Consider the following 16,319-nt stretch of genomic DNA (forward strand, 5'->3'; position numbering starts at 1 on the left):
AGGCCAATTAAACTATTAGTAGTATAAGTAACCTAAAAAGGCTAATTCGTATAATTATAAGTTAAGGCAGGGTTAAAAAAAGTATTAGAGATAGGACTTACGCTAGTAAGCTAATTCTAAGCTTATACTAATAAATTAGCTCTAGGTTTATATTAGTAAGTTAATTCCGGGCTTACAATAGTAAACTAACGCTGGACTTATAGAGTAAGCCAGTATTATAATAATACAAGTAAGCTAACTATAGAATAAATAATACGGGAAGTATAAAGAGACGATTGGAGAATTTAGATTATTAAATAGTTCGACAATAGTCAATACAACTTAATTATTATTATTGAGACTAGTATTACGAATATATTTATTATGAACCCTTTAGCTTCACCGAACGACTCTAATAGTTCTTACCTTCAACTATCTTATTTAGGTAGATTAGACTGCCGTTCGTTACATTTCGTTTATATATTTATCGAAACTTCTAATTTTATAATCGACTTTAATAAGTTTGTTTTTAATATCACTCTTTAAACTTCGGTAAAACTAATATTTAAAGCCTTCGTTATTCTAATTAATATAGAACGCGAATTATTTAAATTCAGTTACGTAGGATATAATTAATTTAGTCTAACGAAGTTCGTTTAATTTAGTTTCGGTTTAATAAATTTTATTAGTAAGTCCGAAGATTTAATTAATAACGCCCTCGAAATAATCGAAGTTACTAAAAATTTAAATAATTTTAGGATATATATCGGGCTATCTATATTTAAAATAATTAATTTAAGTAGGTTAAAACTATTCGAAAGTTTTATTAATTAAGAAGGAGGCGGTATATAAAATTATTTGAATAGGGTTTTAAATATTAGAGAACTTTAGGTTAGTACGAACCTAGGTAAAGAATCCTTAGAAATCCTCCTTCTTAGTACTATCGAATTTAGGAGATAGGTTGAATTTAATTTTAGGAAGTAGGGAATTATTATAAATAGTATAGTCGGATAAAACTTTTATATTTAATTTATTAATAATTTTACGAAGTTCGGCTATACTAGTATTTTTAGTAATAGTAGGAATAAGGTTAATAGGGGCTAGCTTTTTATTTTGAGTATTAAAGTATTAGGCGGCTTCTTATTAGGTACAAAGTTCGGTAGTTATAATTTTACGGCTATTATCGTTTTTAATTCCGGTTATAGAGTCCGTTCTAGGGCCGGGGTTTTCGGCTATAGTACCCGGGAGTCTAGCTTTAGTGGGTCCTCCGGTAGCGGGGTTACTAATCGGATTTCTAAATATAATGAAGGTTAGGGCGGGGTTGAGGAAATTTAATAATTTGAGGAAACCTTTGGGTATAGTAGCAAATCCTAGAATATTAATATACAAATTAATAAGCAAATAATGTATAATGAACCGTTATAAGTATAAGAGTATATCGCTAGGATAATTAATAGATAATGGTAGTAGTAGCTAAAAGGTACTAATCGATTATAGAAGCTATTACTTGCTGGAGAGCTATAATAACGAAGGCCGGGAGGCCGTCTTATATACTGGCTCTCAGCCGGTCCCGTAGTCCCGATATTTCGGGACTCCGGGCTTGCCCCGTGGTCCCGTTGTTCCGGGACCCCGGGACCCTCCTGATTGGTCAATCTATCTAAGCTTGTTGGTTGGATTGTAACATCGATCCTCCTGTTGCCAGAGAGAAATGCGAGTATCGGAGTAGGAAGTATCCGCCTCTTGTTCATTGCTGATTTGCGAGGTAGGGTTTAGCTCGTGAAGAAAATGCGTATCAGCCCATCCCCAACTGACAACACCCATATGCTCATCATTGATTTCTCCATAATCTCTGTCATATTCAATCTTATCGTGGTTATCTGACTCATAGTCTTCTGTCAGGGCTGTCTCGCTGTCCGTTTCGGAGGTCTCGCTTTCTGGTACAAGAGGAGGGCGCTGGTCTATGAGCGTATTGGAAGACGGTTTTGCTGTTGTATTCGTGTCTGGCTCGAAACCAGAACTCGAGACAAGATGGCATTTCACCTGTAGAGGCATCTTCGTCTTCGACCCGAGGCCGCTTGTCAATATGGCCGTCAGAGGAGGGAGAGGTAGAAGCCGTGCGTTCGCGCTTTGTCGGTGACATTGTACTCTATATGAAAGTCTAGAAGAGAACTGTCAGCAGTGCTGACCGAAGGGGTAGTGAGAGCGTAAATTGAGAGACTTTTCAAGCGACACGAAACAATGAAAATCAAGAGGGACAAGCCGGGTTTGTTTGAGGATTATCATGATGACCTTTTGCGCTCCATGTCCTCTGACACTTACCGGCGCGTCACATGGAGATTGCAGCATCGGGATGACTTACGTTGACTCAATTGCTCTTGATCTCTTCGCCAGGTACGTTTTCTGGCCGGGGCTTTGAAACTTGCTTCAGTGTCTTGGAGCGAGCACCTCGTCGTTGATGCGTGCGAGAAGACAGATCCGAGCAGAATATGGTGCGAGATTGAAGGTGTCTTGCCGTCTGGGACAAGAGAGACGGCTTGGAAGTTTTTGAGGCAGAGAATTGAGCGAAATGAGACAGGGGCGAATATGACAGGGCCGGGACAGAAAGAGGGGTAAGATTGTGCAGCCGGAAAAGAAGATGATGGAAGGAGCACTATGGGCAGGTTGAAGTATGTGATGAGACCATGCGATAGTGCGATGGCCTAGTGCAGGCCGCTTCAGTGGTTGTCACTAACAGCCGGGATCCACTTGCAGATGTGAAAAGTTCAGGATGTGTAAGCGATAGTGCATTCCACTAACTTCGGTGTGTACAGCAGGGTACGCTAACAGGCTTGCATTGCATGCCGCGCAAGAAGCGAGGTTGTATTCCCGACGTGGATGGAATCGTGATGCATCGGCTGGGCAGCCCGGAAATCGCAATTCGCAGCTGAACCAGCTTCCGGCCCGAAGAAAAGAGAAGGGGAAAATGTAAAAGCTATCGACGGTGCTTAAGGTAGAAAATCAAGAAAAAGAAACAAAAAGATCGGCTCGCCCCTGCTCGGAATCGAACTCACGAAGAATCAACTCTGGACGAGCAAGGGTTAGACCTACGAAAACACCACGCATTTTCTGGACCCAGCGCACTACCACAAAGGCTACTGGACCGTGGTAGAAGGTCTACACTTTAGTACTTATAAAGGCAGGTGGTCCCAGGACAGGTCCTGCCGCTTGTTGACAGCTGGGGCCTGTGCTGTGTGGTCTTTCCTTTCGCGGCAGGAGTGGCTCACCACTAGGTACTGCAGACCTGGGATACTGAATGCAATTTTCATCCCAGGATGCGGGGTGTTCTCCCTTTTCTTCCCCCTTCCAACTTCTTCTTCACCATCTCCACCTAATCTTGGCTTTGTCAGCCCTTTCTCTGCTTTATTCGTTTCTTTTCTTTGATCAGATGCGTTTCTCCAAGTCTCTCTGTCTCCCATCAGGCAAAGTCCGCCATCTCTATGTATCTTTAGCACTCCGTTATTGTTTCCCTGTTCCCAACCAATTCCTGCTATGGCCTTTATACGGATTCTGTTTACTCTTTTTGTCAATGCTGTCCTAGGGTGAATCAACGTCCTTCTTGATAAACACCATACCCTCTCAGGTTGCAATGATGACAGTTTATCTGAGGAAGATTCAGTGATCAACCTATCCGGCTCCACAGAATATTCACCCAGAATGATAGAGGGTAAGTGGAATGCAGTATTGCTTCCTTTCAGAGTCTTCAAAGTCTATCACTGAGACCGATGACTCTGCGGACTACCTACAGAAGTCATGCCTTGAGGAATTCCCAATTTTGCTTTTACCACCGCATAGTCGTTTGTGCGTCTGCTTTGAACCTTGCTTCCGCCATGTCAATGATGTGTTGTTGCGCATTGATTCGCTCCAAGCCTTAGTTGTCAGTCAGTCGAAGTTTCACTCGACTATATCAGGCCGGCTATGGTCTGGACTGCGGTTCATACACTTCCACACATTCTTGCGATCGCACATTCTTTGGGAGAGGGCGAAATTACAGAGCTTTCAATGTCAACATGCAACGCCAATACACTTTTCTTTCCTCGCCCTTTGGAATCAAACGGTCCGTTGGTGCAATAGGCATAGGCACCCGTTCAAGACGTTGGCAATACACTGCACAATGTGAAGGAGAGGTACAAACTCGTGGTTCTACCCCCTACCTCAGTAGCAATGTTACTGGAGGAAGGAGTGTCTACCGTCTCATGTTTCGACCGGTTCCTCCAGCCCCTAGTGTGGCCCGTGCTCCAGACCTTGTGCCCCCTCTTCGTCCGCTCGCTGCGTTTTGCCACAGGCTCTGGCTCCATTCACCTGCTTTCATCTTGTTCGCTCCTGCTGGTTGCCTATCCTTGCTCCAGCCTCGCTCCACCAACAACGCCGTGTCTTTCGAATTTAGCCACCTCATCGCCATTTCGAAGCCCACGTCCAGCGCCATGGAAACACCCTCATTGCAGGGCGAAATGCCGGCTGCGGACACCATTGAAGACGAAGAAAAACATGCGCTGCAAGACCGGCATGTTGACGAACTGGTAATTCAGGCGCCCAGCGCGAAAACCAGTATCCTTTTGCCCTCCCGAAGGTCCCCCTCGCCTGTCGCGGACCAGCGAGTCTCGCTGTGGAAAGAGGAGAATCGCGCCTTCAACGGAATCATTAATCGAGACCGTAGTCGCCCCCATCGCCGCACTAATGCGGCTCGAGCTGCGCAAAGATCCGCGCCTATGATGAATGGACAGCCCCAGTTCGTCTTCTTCTGCGATGGATCAAGCTCGTACATGTCAACCCCAAATGCTACACAAGACGGAGGGTACGCCGTGGTCTTCCGTGATCCATACGGTGCCGACAAAGCCGCCACTACCAGCTCTTCAGATTCAGCAATAGCCAGAATCGATCTTCCGGGATCTCAAGAGCAAGACGGCATCAGTGTCGGCGACTTTACTATCCGGCACTGGCTATCTCACAGAACCTTTGGAGCCGCCCACGTCGAGATGGCCGCCCTTGCCCAAGCACTGGAAGAGGTTATCAAGCGTAACGATCAACACCGTCCGGACAAATCGACTGTCAAGATCTTCACCGATTCCGACACAGCCCTGGCACGGATAGACAGGGGCATCCTCAACTTGGAGACGAATACCTTTGCCAACAGCCTCAAGCGCAAGCGCGAGAATAAAGCATTCTTCGAAGAACACACCAATCCATTTGTACGTCTCATTGTATGGCAGTCGCACTACCTCTCTGACCGCGGTTGCACCATCGAGATGAACTGGATGCCTCGGAACACCACACTGGGTCACAGCTTGGCCGATCATATGGCCGGCAAGTGGAAGAACTGGAGGGGAAAGGATCCGGGTGATGCTTTTAACCAGAACTATCTACCACGCGATGAGAGAGACGGCATTATGGACAAGTTGCATGAGGAGGTCAGCGCCATTGAGCGTGCAAGAACCTATGATGTTCTGGACCCTGAACCTGAGGAGGAGCCCAAGCCCAAGCAGGCGCAACCTCCGAAGAAAGAGAGGAGGATTAAGCTTGCGACTGGGGCCAAGAAAAGGAGCACAACAGAACGTATTGCCCTCCTCGACAGTCCAAGCGACTACATCCCTCTGGACTCTGAATCCGAAGAGAAACTGGCGTCTCAGTCGCAACCACAGAAAAAGAAGCAGAAGGTCGAGGGTACGATTAAGGCCCAAAAAAGGAGTACAACTGACTTCATTCTCCTGGATTCTGATACCGACGAGGAACCTCAACGACCGAAGAAAAGGAGAAGGGTAAGGCGTGCAAGGGTCAAGAAAACAAGTGCAGAGGCTCATACTGCCCCTGATGGTTCAAGCGACTACACCCCGCTGGACTCCGATTCTGAGCAGAAGCCCAAGCCCAAGCCACAGCCTCCGAAGAAACAGCAGGAGACCAAGGGAGCGACCACGGTCAAACAAAGAAGTACAAGTGACTTCATTCTGCTAGACTCTGATTCCGAGGAGCAACCCAAGCCCAAGCAGCCGCAAACTCCAAAGAGAAGGAAGAAGATTAGGGGTGCCATTCCGGTTAAGAAAGGAGCATCGATGCAGCAGGTTGAAGAGGACAGACTGCTCAATGGCGAAGATAATGCGACTAGCGCCGACGGATTGCTTCATGGTGAGGACCATGCCTTCGCCTTCGACTTGGGAAACCTGCCTGTCTACCCCAACGAGGAGCACGCAATTCACGATCCTGACTCCGGCCATGGAACTCCCAGTTGTCTTTTGTGTGCTTGCCAAGACAATGATTACCCGTGAAGGTCGGGCTATACCGGTTTGCCTTCTCAGTTGGGCTCTTAGACGATACTAGTTAGGGTAGGCAAAAGAGCCTGCTGGTGTATGCGTGTAACTAATCGTTTTCGGTCTGTTGACATTGGCGTCATGGCTAGAGCTGTAGCGAGCGTGTCTGTTACGATGGTTGTTCTGTATCTGCTCAATGGTCATAGAAATGATACCCAGGGCTTTTGTTCGGAGTCAGACGCAATGGAGTCATGGATGCATTAAGAGGGTAGGGGGCTTTTTTGGTTGCTCGAAGAATCATTCATTTCTGGACAGTAGTACATGTAGACAAAGAAACCTTTGGATTGTGTTGATTCGTGCCTATTATTAGATGACAAGCGGAGGGTACCTATTTATATCGGCTATGCCCGGCTGTTGTCAGGTTCAACGAAGCCGAGCTTCTGCGTGATTGTGACCAGCCCATATTCACAATCATTATCATCTGTTGACGTGTGTAAGGATCAAGAAAAATGGATGCATGTATCTTTCAATCACCTTGAATTTTTCCTAAATTCCGCTATGAAACTCTGGATTTTCCGGTTACATTTACCTATAAATGAATCTTGTTAGGGCGTGATCCGTAGCGATTTTTTTTGGGCGTTTTCACCGGGTGAAAGGGCTGGTGAAAATCGTGGTCCCAAATATTTTTTTTCACTTTTATATCTTCTCACCGAGTGAACAAGACGTTGTAACCCGGTGAAAAGAAAACCTCCATTTTTTAACCTCCTAGCCAATTAGAACCCAAAACCACTTTTTCACCGGGTGAATAGAAAAAAAGATGTTTTGTAAGTTGCATCAACCGCTGAATCCCCTAGAATAGTACTGAAGCCGATGTAACCAGCCCAACTCCAACGTCAAAATACTAGAAATACCATTTCCACCAAAATTTTAGCAACCCGGTGAAAAAGCCTATACAATTGGTCCGTGCAACCTTTTCATCTGAAGTATTTTTTTTCCCGGTGAAAAAGTCCAAAAAAGGCTACGGATCACGCCCTTAGTGTAAGGAATTCCATTAATCCCTTGCATATGAAGGAAAGATGCTTGAATCCTCCTGACAATCAAACAACCATTACGACTTAATGTTTGATATGTGCCAACAAGTCGCTGCCAGCCATCAAATTCGTTGAAGGTGAATTCCCGTTGAGGAACCGAGAAAAGAAGATGAACCGCGGGGGAAACTTCCATCGCGAACATTGAACGTCGTCGAATGTGGGACACTTGCCAAGCCTACAAGCGCGATGAACGCGGCTGACAAACGCTATCGATAATGAGCGAGGGCGCGCAACCAATGAACGAAGACGTCGTGCACCTTGGCTACGGCGTGCCCCACCGAGTTAAGCGACGCCGTTGTTTACATCGTGAGCGCCGAAAAAGGGGTTGAGAAAGCGGAATACAAATTTGATCGCTAGCACAACGTTCCATTGTTCACTACTCATATAAATAGAAAATTGATACCCCCGAAGATATTTTCGTTTCGATGACTGCAAAATGAACATGGGCGGCTAGATGCACCTTCCTTACATAACATTGTACGTGCGTCTAGGATGGTCGGGTCAGGTGGGCTTGTGGGTCAGAACGGTTACGACTTCCCTTGGGTGTCCTCGGAGCAAACCTTTCCGTTGCATTCACGAAAGACAATAAGAGAATGTAAGATATGAGTCGTATTGTGGCGTGAAAATGTAAGACGAAGCGTGTGTTATACGGTCGACTTTCCTTCCATTGAGGTGTCGCTCCCAGTCGTTAGTGGGTCGGGTACCCCTTATGCCCGGGCCTGGTCTGAGGTCCTTCCGCCCCGCCGTCGTTCGCCCACCCCGCTACCCCGCGCCAAACCTGCCTACAAACCCGAGAAGGTGCCCTTGGGGTACATACATAAAGCACCTTAACAGGCTAACCTTCCGTGGTTGGCTGGTTAGTGTAATAGGCAACATCCCTGAGGTGGAATGATTTCACTTCTGATTGAGGTCCTTGAGGAAGATATTGGTTCGAATCCAATACCGGGCAACCACGCTTCTTTTTTTTTGCACTTTATTCTCTGTTTATATTCCAGATCTTGATCCACACATCAATGCGTTTGTAGGCCAAGTCCCCACCCGGTACCCACGCCAAGATCGTGTGACCTGGATGGATGACCACACGCACAGATGCAAAGTGGACGTACAAAAAGCATCTGCTGCACCTCTACAGCGTACATAATTTTTTCTTCTTTTCATCCTATAACAAACCAAAAATTCCTGCCAGCTATTTGAGCTTTACAGCTGCTACCCTTTTCTGGCTGTCAAAGATTTTTTTTTCTTCTTTTTTACGAAGTAATTCCATGTAGAATCAAGGCCCCGAACCGCTCGTCTTTTCAGCAAACCTTGATTGGAAAAGAAATAGATGCGAGGTTCCTATCGGAAAAAAAATGGGGCGTTGATTGGCTGGAAGAGATGAATTGTTTAAGAAGGAGCAATGGTGCAGATTGCAGATTTGAGACACGACCTCCCTTCCTTGAGTGGCCGAAGGAAGGATGGAGGAACCAAAAGACAATGAAAAGAGAGAAAGATGAAGGAAGAATACCACCGGAAGTCCATGATTTTCCGTGTTCAAGCTCTCTTTCAAAGGATGCTAGGACAGTCATCGGCTCGCAGTCTCATGTCCATGTGCGGAGAGATCCATGTTATTGTTCGTTCAGTGAGTGATCATTTCATCCCAACTCGCCACGTCTATCATTGCCCGAAAATAATGCCATTTTTGCCTGCCACATACTGTTGTTATCTTGCCGGTGTCGCATGCCTGCCTCGAGTTCCTTTCGCCAGAAGTTTGCCTCCGCGGGAACGCGTTACGATCCCGCCAACCCCCCATTCTCACGATAGCACGTTTGTTCTCTATCTCGGTTGTCTGAAACGCGTCTTGGACAGTGTTCAAGGCATACAACAACGTTCACAACGCATATCGAGTTCATCACGTCAGTTACTGGGTCGTAGAAAATACGTTCTGTCGGCGAAGGGACTTCTTGCGCTCTTGATTTCAGACATTTTCGTGAGCAAAAAACGCGTAAGTCTTGGCTCAGTCTGCTTTGATCAAATCACTAGCCAGTTAAGCTGACATTGTTTTATCCAGGTACACAAATCGTAAAAAATGTCCTCGAGCGAGGTGAAACCCAAGCGTGGGCCCCCCAGTCACACCCCGTCGCCTCGTTCTGACGGGAAGGATCCCAAGCGGCCGAAGCTCGATGGCCACCCGGTTATTGACCTAACCGGAGACTCGGAAGACGATGACGCCCCTCCCGCTTTGCGCCAACGCCTCCTCACCTCCTCCTTGCAGTCTCCTCTACCTGCCCCCGACGTTCAAGGCGATGCAAATGTCGATGACCGTGCCCCTGCGGCAGGCGCCAGCGCTGGCGACCATCAAGAACCCTTTGCCGACAACGAAGCCGGAGAACTTCTCGCTGTCCGTCCGGCTACGCCGGTAATGAGGAACTCTCCGCCCCAACCGGCTCCGATTGTCCAGCCTCCTCGAAGCTCTTCCCCCGAGCTGACGGCTATCGAGGTCGTCGACCTCACCGGTGGCGATTACGAGGAGCGTCAGAGATCCCCGCGCTCCCCCACCCCCTCACTCGACTATCGGATTGCGCTGTGGACGCAGGAAACGCGCGAGTTTGCCGGCAGACTGATACTGGAGCCTCCCGAACATGCCCGTTTCTCCGCCCAAGAAGCATGCAGGGGCCCTCTCTGGGTCGACAACGTCCCGCGGATAATCATTTTCTGCGACGGGTCGAGCAAGCTGACTCCGTTGATGACATGGGAGGGTACCAATGGCGGCTATGGGGTTGTGCTTCGGGATCCATGGGCCGCTGCTAATGAAGAAAATGGTCAGGTGCAGGAGGCATTTGAGGTCTGCTCGTGGTCAATCCAAAAGATGTACTCCAGCAGCCAGGCTGAGCTGGCTGCCATCACTCAATCCATCGACACTTCGCTTCGTTTGCGGGAGAAGCACCGCCGCGCTCCCAAGTTTGAGGTGCGGATCTTTACCGACTCGAAAGAGTGTTGGCACCGGCTACGCAGGGGCCTAAACCAAAGGCCTGAAAGATTTTCTTTCAGACATACGGAGCCCATCCTCCGTGCCGTCGTCTGGTTGTCTCACCGTCTGAAAATTATGGGTGGCGACTTGGAGGTGCGTTGGAATCCTCGGCGATGCGCAATCGGTCCTGAGCTGGCTGATGATGCGGCAGGTGTTCATTATCGCGATGTCGATCCCGAGGTCTTTAATCAGCGAAACGTTCGGTTGCTTGAGCGAGATGGCATCTTGGGCATGGTCCACGAAGAAATTAGCGCCATTGTTCGGGAGCGTGTAACCCCTCCTCCGATGCCTTTTCCTTTGCCGGATTGGTTTGGTGAGAGATAACCTCGTGAAGGGATCATTTTGTGTCTGTGGCAGAATCCGTTGTACAAATAGAGGTATTTTGTTGTAATACTTACTGGTATCCTTCAAAGCATAGAACCGGCGTTGGGGTGTTGGCCTTTTGGGAATGTTTTGTACTACTACTGTCATTATGATCGTTTTGTTTCTTCGTTGCTTTCTCTTGTGCCTTTCGGTCAATGTCCATTGGTAATACCTTCCTGCTCCGTGATGTGAACAGAAACACTATGAAAATAAGTCGCAAGAGCTATAATGGGCCATAAACATACGTTATGAGGGAAGGATGTAAGGTTGTACGACTAGAAGAAAAGAAAAAGAGGTTATACCTGATCGTCATGAAAGGAAGGAGGTTCAATCTAGGAAGATCGATCCTTTGATTGAAATGAAGAAAGAACAATGAAGGAAAACGTGCCAGAAAAGTGCAAAAAAAAGAAGCGTGGTTGCCCGGTATTGGATTCGAACCAATATCTTCCTCAAGGACCTCAATCAGAAGTGAAATCATTCCACCTCAGGGATGTTGCCTATTACACCAACCAGCCAACCACGGAAAGACGGCCAGTTAAGGTACCTTATGTAGCCCAAAGGCACCTTCCTTGGATTGCATGCAGTTTCGGCGCTGGTTAGCGGGGCGAGCAAGCGACGGAAAGCGAAATATGAGGGGTACAGGTACTTCAGTCTTGTTCAGTTCCCCATTTTTTCCCGCCCCTCCATCCTCCATTCACTTCCAGTGCCATGCCATTTACCTCGCAAGTCTTAAATCTAGACCTCGCTCCTTTTCGCTACTAACCACTCGAGATTTTGCACCATCATAATCAGTTGACGAGCTTCTTCGTCCTTCGCGACAGAAACCTCGGATATTTGTTCGGTCCTTCCCACCTTCCTCCCCGTTCTCTGACAAGTGCAATCCAAGAATCGGGAGGTACTTGAAGTCTCGGGTCAAGGTGCCATTTGACCACATACATGAGGGTTTTCTGCTTCTTCCTATATCTAGCATCTCTCTACGTCTTCGCCCTCCCGTCATCTGTCCGCCTCTTGTCTGCCCTCTATCCCGCATCTACGTCAAAATCTCACCACTCTACGGCGTATACCTTGACAGTTCTAAACTAGAAGGTTCCACTGCCGAAGACTGGAGCGACATTCCGGCTCCTGCTTTGATATGGAGAAGTATTTCCACGATACAGAGCTACTTCACGTTTACTTCCTCGACGCCGATCCGTCCGTCGACTTCAATATTAACCGTCTCCCTGTCGTTCATGAGACCCCTGGCGCCTTGTACGGCATCTGTACGGCGCTTGGCCAGCTCGTAGGTTCATTGTGCATTCCAGTTTTTCCTGACTCACCGCGGAATGCCTGCCGCTCATGGGAGTTCAGTAAGTCACAACGTATACGCTAGCTCAGCCAGTACAACTTGGCTCTCGGTCGACTTGCCCACCAACCCAACAACCTCCTCGTTGGTCAACATCTCCCACAGGCATCTCACCAGACAAAAACGCGATGCGGCCATCCACACAGTCAAAGAAGCTTGTGAAGAAGCCGAGGGTGAACTTGAATACCAGTTCAACCTATCCGCTGATGGATTGTGTATTCGGACGGGTAGCTGTACCCTAAGTACGGGGCAGAAGGGGTGTACGTTTCGGATTGAGAGACCCCTTCAGTATGAATAATGAATGCCGTTCTCGCACCCTCTTGCAAACGACGGACGCAATGTAAGGTCTTATATTCATGAAAGACTTACTCGGCCACGGTATCGATGTGGACAATTCCGTTATCCCCCGGGGACATTCTCACATGGCTTTGGGCCACAGTATGCCAGAGTACAACAGTTTGTGCTTTTACTTTTGCTCTTACCTTGTTCCTATTCTTGGGATCGGCGAGGATTGTCTACTTTACTATGGATTTGCACTGCCTAGGTAGGTTGACTGAAGCGATGAAACAAGAAAGAGCCACAGGAGGGATGCCTTTTGCGAACTGTAGGTGATGGGGACACAGGTTCCGATATGGGCACAGGGCAAGGGGCATATAATCTTCCTTCAAGCACTAGCATCCAACAACCAAAATTCCGCTGGTAAATGGCCCCGTGGTGTAACGGTAGCATATGTCAAGAGAAGTAGACGGTCCCAAGCCCAGGTAAGGCAGGCGTCGGCGAACCACCGACAGGTCCCAGGTTCAACTCCGGGCAGTGGCATCCAACATTTACCAGCACGCTTTTTTGTGTCCTTTTGCCTTTATCCAGGGCTTTGCCTTACTCTAGAGTACCTTGCCTCGGTGCCTATTTGATATCTTTGCTGCATTTTTGTTCTTGCGCAATATCATGCTGTACCTTTTGCTGCTTCAGGTTATTGCATCGAAGGCGAGGTTTGACTGTGCTTCTAAGACACTTGTCCAGCTCATCACGATATCAAATGTATTCCGTTGGATTTGTAAGTGATTCTGGTATTTTCTTCTCACGATGTCACTCGACAGGGTGTTTCTGAGAAGAGGCCAAGGCCACCAACCAAGGGACATGATTTGCGCTCGACGATGATGAGAGAGAGATGATGAGAGAGAAAGGGCCCTACTTGTGATCGCGCCTTCCGTTGCGAATTTAGAACGGGATTGCTGCCTGCCCTTGCGTACGTCATCCCAACTTGTGTGGAAGAAACTTTGACCCGTGCTCTTATCGAGCCTTCCTTCACTCCCGACCCTTCACCTTTCAACACTTGTCTACTGTAGTAGGCAGCAGACGGGAAACGACAACAGGCAAAGTGGTCAACCGTCCCGGCTTGCCCCGCACTCTTGGACTTTACCGCGATACCCAGGGCAGTTTTTTTTTTTTTTTTTTTTTTCTTCTTTGCAAAATTTAGAGTTATTCCTTTCACGGGATGCGCCAGGCTGTTTTTATTCGCGTCCTCCTCAACTCCACGTGGCAACAGGTACATTTGTATCACTGGGCCTCATTTTTGCTACCTCGACAGCAATTTATTCTTCTTTTCTGGGAATCACTGGACTCGTAGCGCCGTACGTCGCAAGATACATCATTCAAGGTGAGTAGCCATAGTCCAATTAGCGCCATCGAGGGGAATGATTCTCCATCACAGCTCCTTCCCCACAATCATGCCCTTTCTCTGCCAAAAACTAGAACAGTCCATTAGTCCTCCACCTATTCCAGCTTCAACCTCGAGAGATGACACTTCCAAAGCGAGCCCGGAGCCCGGAGTTCATTGCTGATGCCGATGGAAATGTTTACAAACGCGTCAAGCTGGGACCAAAATCGTTCTATTGAATGGGAATACACCCGAAATTCCGCGAAAGGCCCTCGAGTTCGTCAAAGATCCCTCCGAGCAGACGCAACATGTCTCAAAGACTGTCGCGAATCCCAAAGATACCGTCGCCGACAGGTGTCCGACAGTTTCTGGACCGACTCATACCGACCCTCGACCCCCTTCTTGCGCACTGCCTGCGCTACCTCCGCCTGAACTTCAGGGGTTGGCGATGCCTGGTGAGGCCAGGAGCAGGTCCATCGATCGCACAAGTCGCGTCGACAACGTAACGCCAACCCGCAAGCTTCCAGGCAGATCACCCTCGCCCAGTGGTGACGTTCGGATTCCCTTGTGGCGGAATGAGACTCGCGCCTTCAAATGCACATGTGAACTTCCGCCAAGAATCATTGGAAAGGAGTTAGCCGAAAGTGCGCATAATGCTGAGCTGTGGGTCGATGGTAAGCCACAGTTCAACCTATTTGTTGACGGGTCTCATAAGCCTTACGAGCCAAAGACCAAGGATCACAGACGACCAGAGTACCATTCATGGGGCTACGGCGGCTACGGTGTGGTTTTCCGTAACCCCTACCACGGAAAGGGGAGCGCCGAGTTCGACCACAACCACAACGATAACGCCAAGTCCAAGAGCCACACCAAGGAAGACGAGGACGAATTGGGACCAGGCCACTTTAGCAAGCGTTCCTGGAGATCCTATCGCGTGCTATCGATTGATCATGCAGAGTTGGCCGCCATCTTTCAAGGCCTTGCAACCTTCCTCACCTTGGTCAGACGACACAGACCTCCCTCCGGTACTTCCGTTTGTGTTTTCACGGACAGCTCAGACAGTGTCCGACGGCTACGAAATAAGCGCGCACTTGCAGATGACGAGCCGGTATCTTTGCGCAACGCTCTTACCATGCCGCTGGTGCGTGCTATCATATGGTTGTCACACTGCATCTCCGACGAAGGGTGCGAGATCAAACTCCAATGGCTGCCAAGATGCTGTGTACGGGGGCACAAGCTGGCAGACAGGGCTGCAGGATCGTGGAGAAGAAAGAAAGCCGTCTTCTACCAGAAAAACAAGCCGCTTTGGCGGAGAGATGGCACTCTCGATGCGGTCCACGAAGACCTCATGAAGGTGGTCAAGCGGATCGAAGCCGGAGAACAGGCTCTTCTACCTCATTGGTCGGAGAGGAAGCATAAACCCAAGGAAAACAAGAATGATGAAGATATGTTGGAGAACTTTTCTGATTCAGCGGTACAGAAAGAGATTGAAAAGGATTCTGGGCTCATCGACACGCCTTCTAATAAGGATCAGGACTCTGCGTCCGTCATGATTCATGAGGATCCTATGGAGTCTTGGAAGACTCGTAAAGGGCCTAGACCTAAGGGTGAAAGGCCAAAGGAGCAAAGGGCTGGTAATTCCAGGAAAAACTGTCGCTGGAAATAGCATGCACCGCTTCTCACAGTGCCCTGTTGGTGTCAAGATTACATGTTGGATTTCGTACGGACCTGAGTTCATTGCTATCAGTCCTTTGCACCTGGAATTATGGCGTAGAAGATACCCAGCGTTGATTTTCCGTACTTTGTAGCACAGCACGCTCGTTCCTCGCACTTCCGTTCCTGTCTATCATCAGAGGTAAACTCTGGGAGCCTGGGATGATCCCTGAAGGAATGTCGATAATGGTAATATACCTCTAGGGACAAAGACGGACTATGAATTGCCTTTCTCACACACATGCAGCATCATACTGCCCTGACTGTATGTGAAATGCAATCTCTCCAAGCAAACACTTCCAACACAGCTGGGCTCTTTCGGTGTTCGCGAAAAGGTACCAATGGAAAGCGCCCCAGAAGTCCAGCCTTTGTTGTTGTACAGACAGATCACTTCCACCGACTCGATCGGGGTGCAATTTGAATTGTGATAGTCCTGACACGCATGTACCAATTCCCCAACCTGGTTGGTGGCAAGTTCGGCACTCAAAAAAGTAGTGCGTGTCTGTACTTGCGGCGAGTGAATGCGCACTTTGGGAACATACACGCCTCTTCAGTCGCAATAGCGATTTGCTTTACGTACAAAGCTAGTAAATGCACTCCTGTAGACAAAAAGGAACACCGAATATGAATCAGCAAGCAAACAGGGTGGAAGGTGAAAACGAAAGAAAAAAAAAGTACAATAAAATACGTAGTGCTGGTAAATAGTGTTGGAATGCCACTGCCGGGAATCGAACCTCGGACGCGTTGGTCCGCTGGCCGCCTGCCTTACCTGGGCTTAGGATCGTTGCTTCTCTAACGTGTGCTACCATTACACCATAAGGCCACATTTACCAGCTGTTGTTGGATGTAAGTGCCGGAAGGGAGGGGTTATATATCTACCTAAAGTATT

General features: G+C 48.2%; 4 protein-coding genes across 4 annotated transcripts; 3 read left to right on the forward strand and 1 right to left on the reverse strand.

Annotated features, from left to right (window-relative positions):
• Positions 1 to 1,632: 1,632 nt before the first annotated feature.
• NEUTE1DRAFT_141354 (uncharacterized protein) lies at positions 1,633 to 2,119 on the reverse strand (the record flags this gene model as incomplete). The annotated part of the gene is made up of 2 exons (XM_009856740.1): positions 1,633 to 1,964; positions 2,020 to 2,119. 2 exons carry the CDS (start codon positions 2,117 to 2,119, stop codon positions 1,633 to 1,635), a joined length of 432 nt encoding a protein of 143 aa, XP_009855042.1.
• Positions 2,120 to 4,778: 2,659 nt separating this feature from the next.
• On the forward strand, positions 4,779 to 6,275 carry NEUTE1DRAFT_51016 (uncharacterized protein; the record flags this gene model as incomplete). The annotated part of the gene is made up of 1 exon (XM_009856650.1): positions 4,779 to 6,275. The coding sequence occupies one exon, from the start codon at positions 4,779 to 4,781 to the stop codon at positions 6,273 to 6,275; it is 1,497 nt and encodes a 498-aa protein (XP_009854952.1).
• Positions 6,276 to 9,413: 3,138 nt separating this feature from the next.
• On the forward strand, positions 9,414 to 10,679 carry NEUTE1DRAFT_113480 (uncharacterized protein; the record flags this gene model as incomplete). The annotated part of the gene is made up of 1 exon (XM_009856741.1): positions 9,414 to 10,679. One exon carries the CDS (start codon positions 9,414 to 9,416, stop codon positions 10,677 to 10,679), a length of 1,266 nt encoding a protein of 421 aa, XP_009855043.1.
• A 3,178-nt stretch (positions 10,680 to 13,857) lies between these two features.
• On the forward strand, positions 13,858 to 15,208 carry NEUTE1DRAFT_104452 (uncharacterized protein; the record flags this gene model as incomplete). The annotated part of the gene is made up of 3 exons (XM_009856742.1): positions 13,858 to 13,926; positions 13,986 to 15,118; positions 15,190 to 15,208. 3 exons carry the CDS (start codon positions 13,858 to 13,860, stop codon positions 15,206 to 15,208), a joined length of 1,221 nt encoding a protein of 406 aa, XP_009855044.1.
• Positions 15,209 to 16,319: the final 1,111 nt, after the last annotated feature.

The sequence above is a fragment of the Neurospora tetrasperma genome (assembly GCF_000213175.1).
Source record: "Neurospora tetrasperma FGSC 2508 unplaced genomic scaffold NEUTE1scaffold_81, whole genome shotgun sequence".
Lineage (NCBI taxonomy): Eukaryota > Fungi > Ascomycota > Sordariomycetes > Sordariales > Sordariaceae > Neurospora > Neurospora tetrasperma.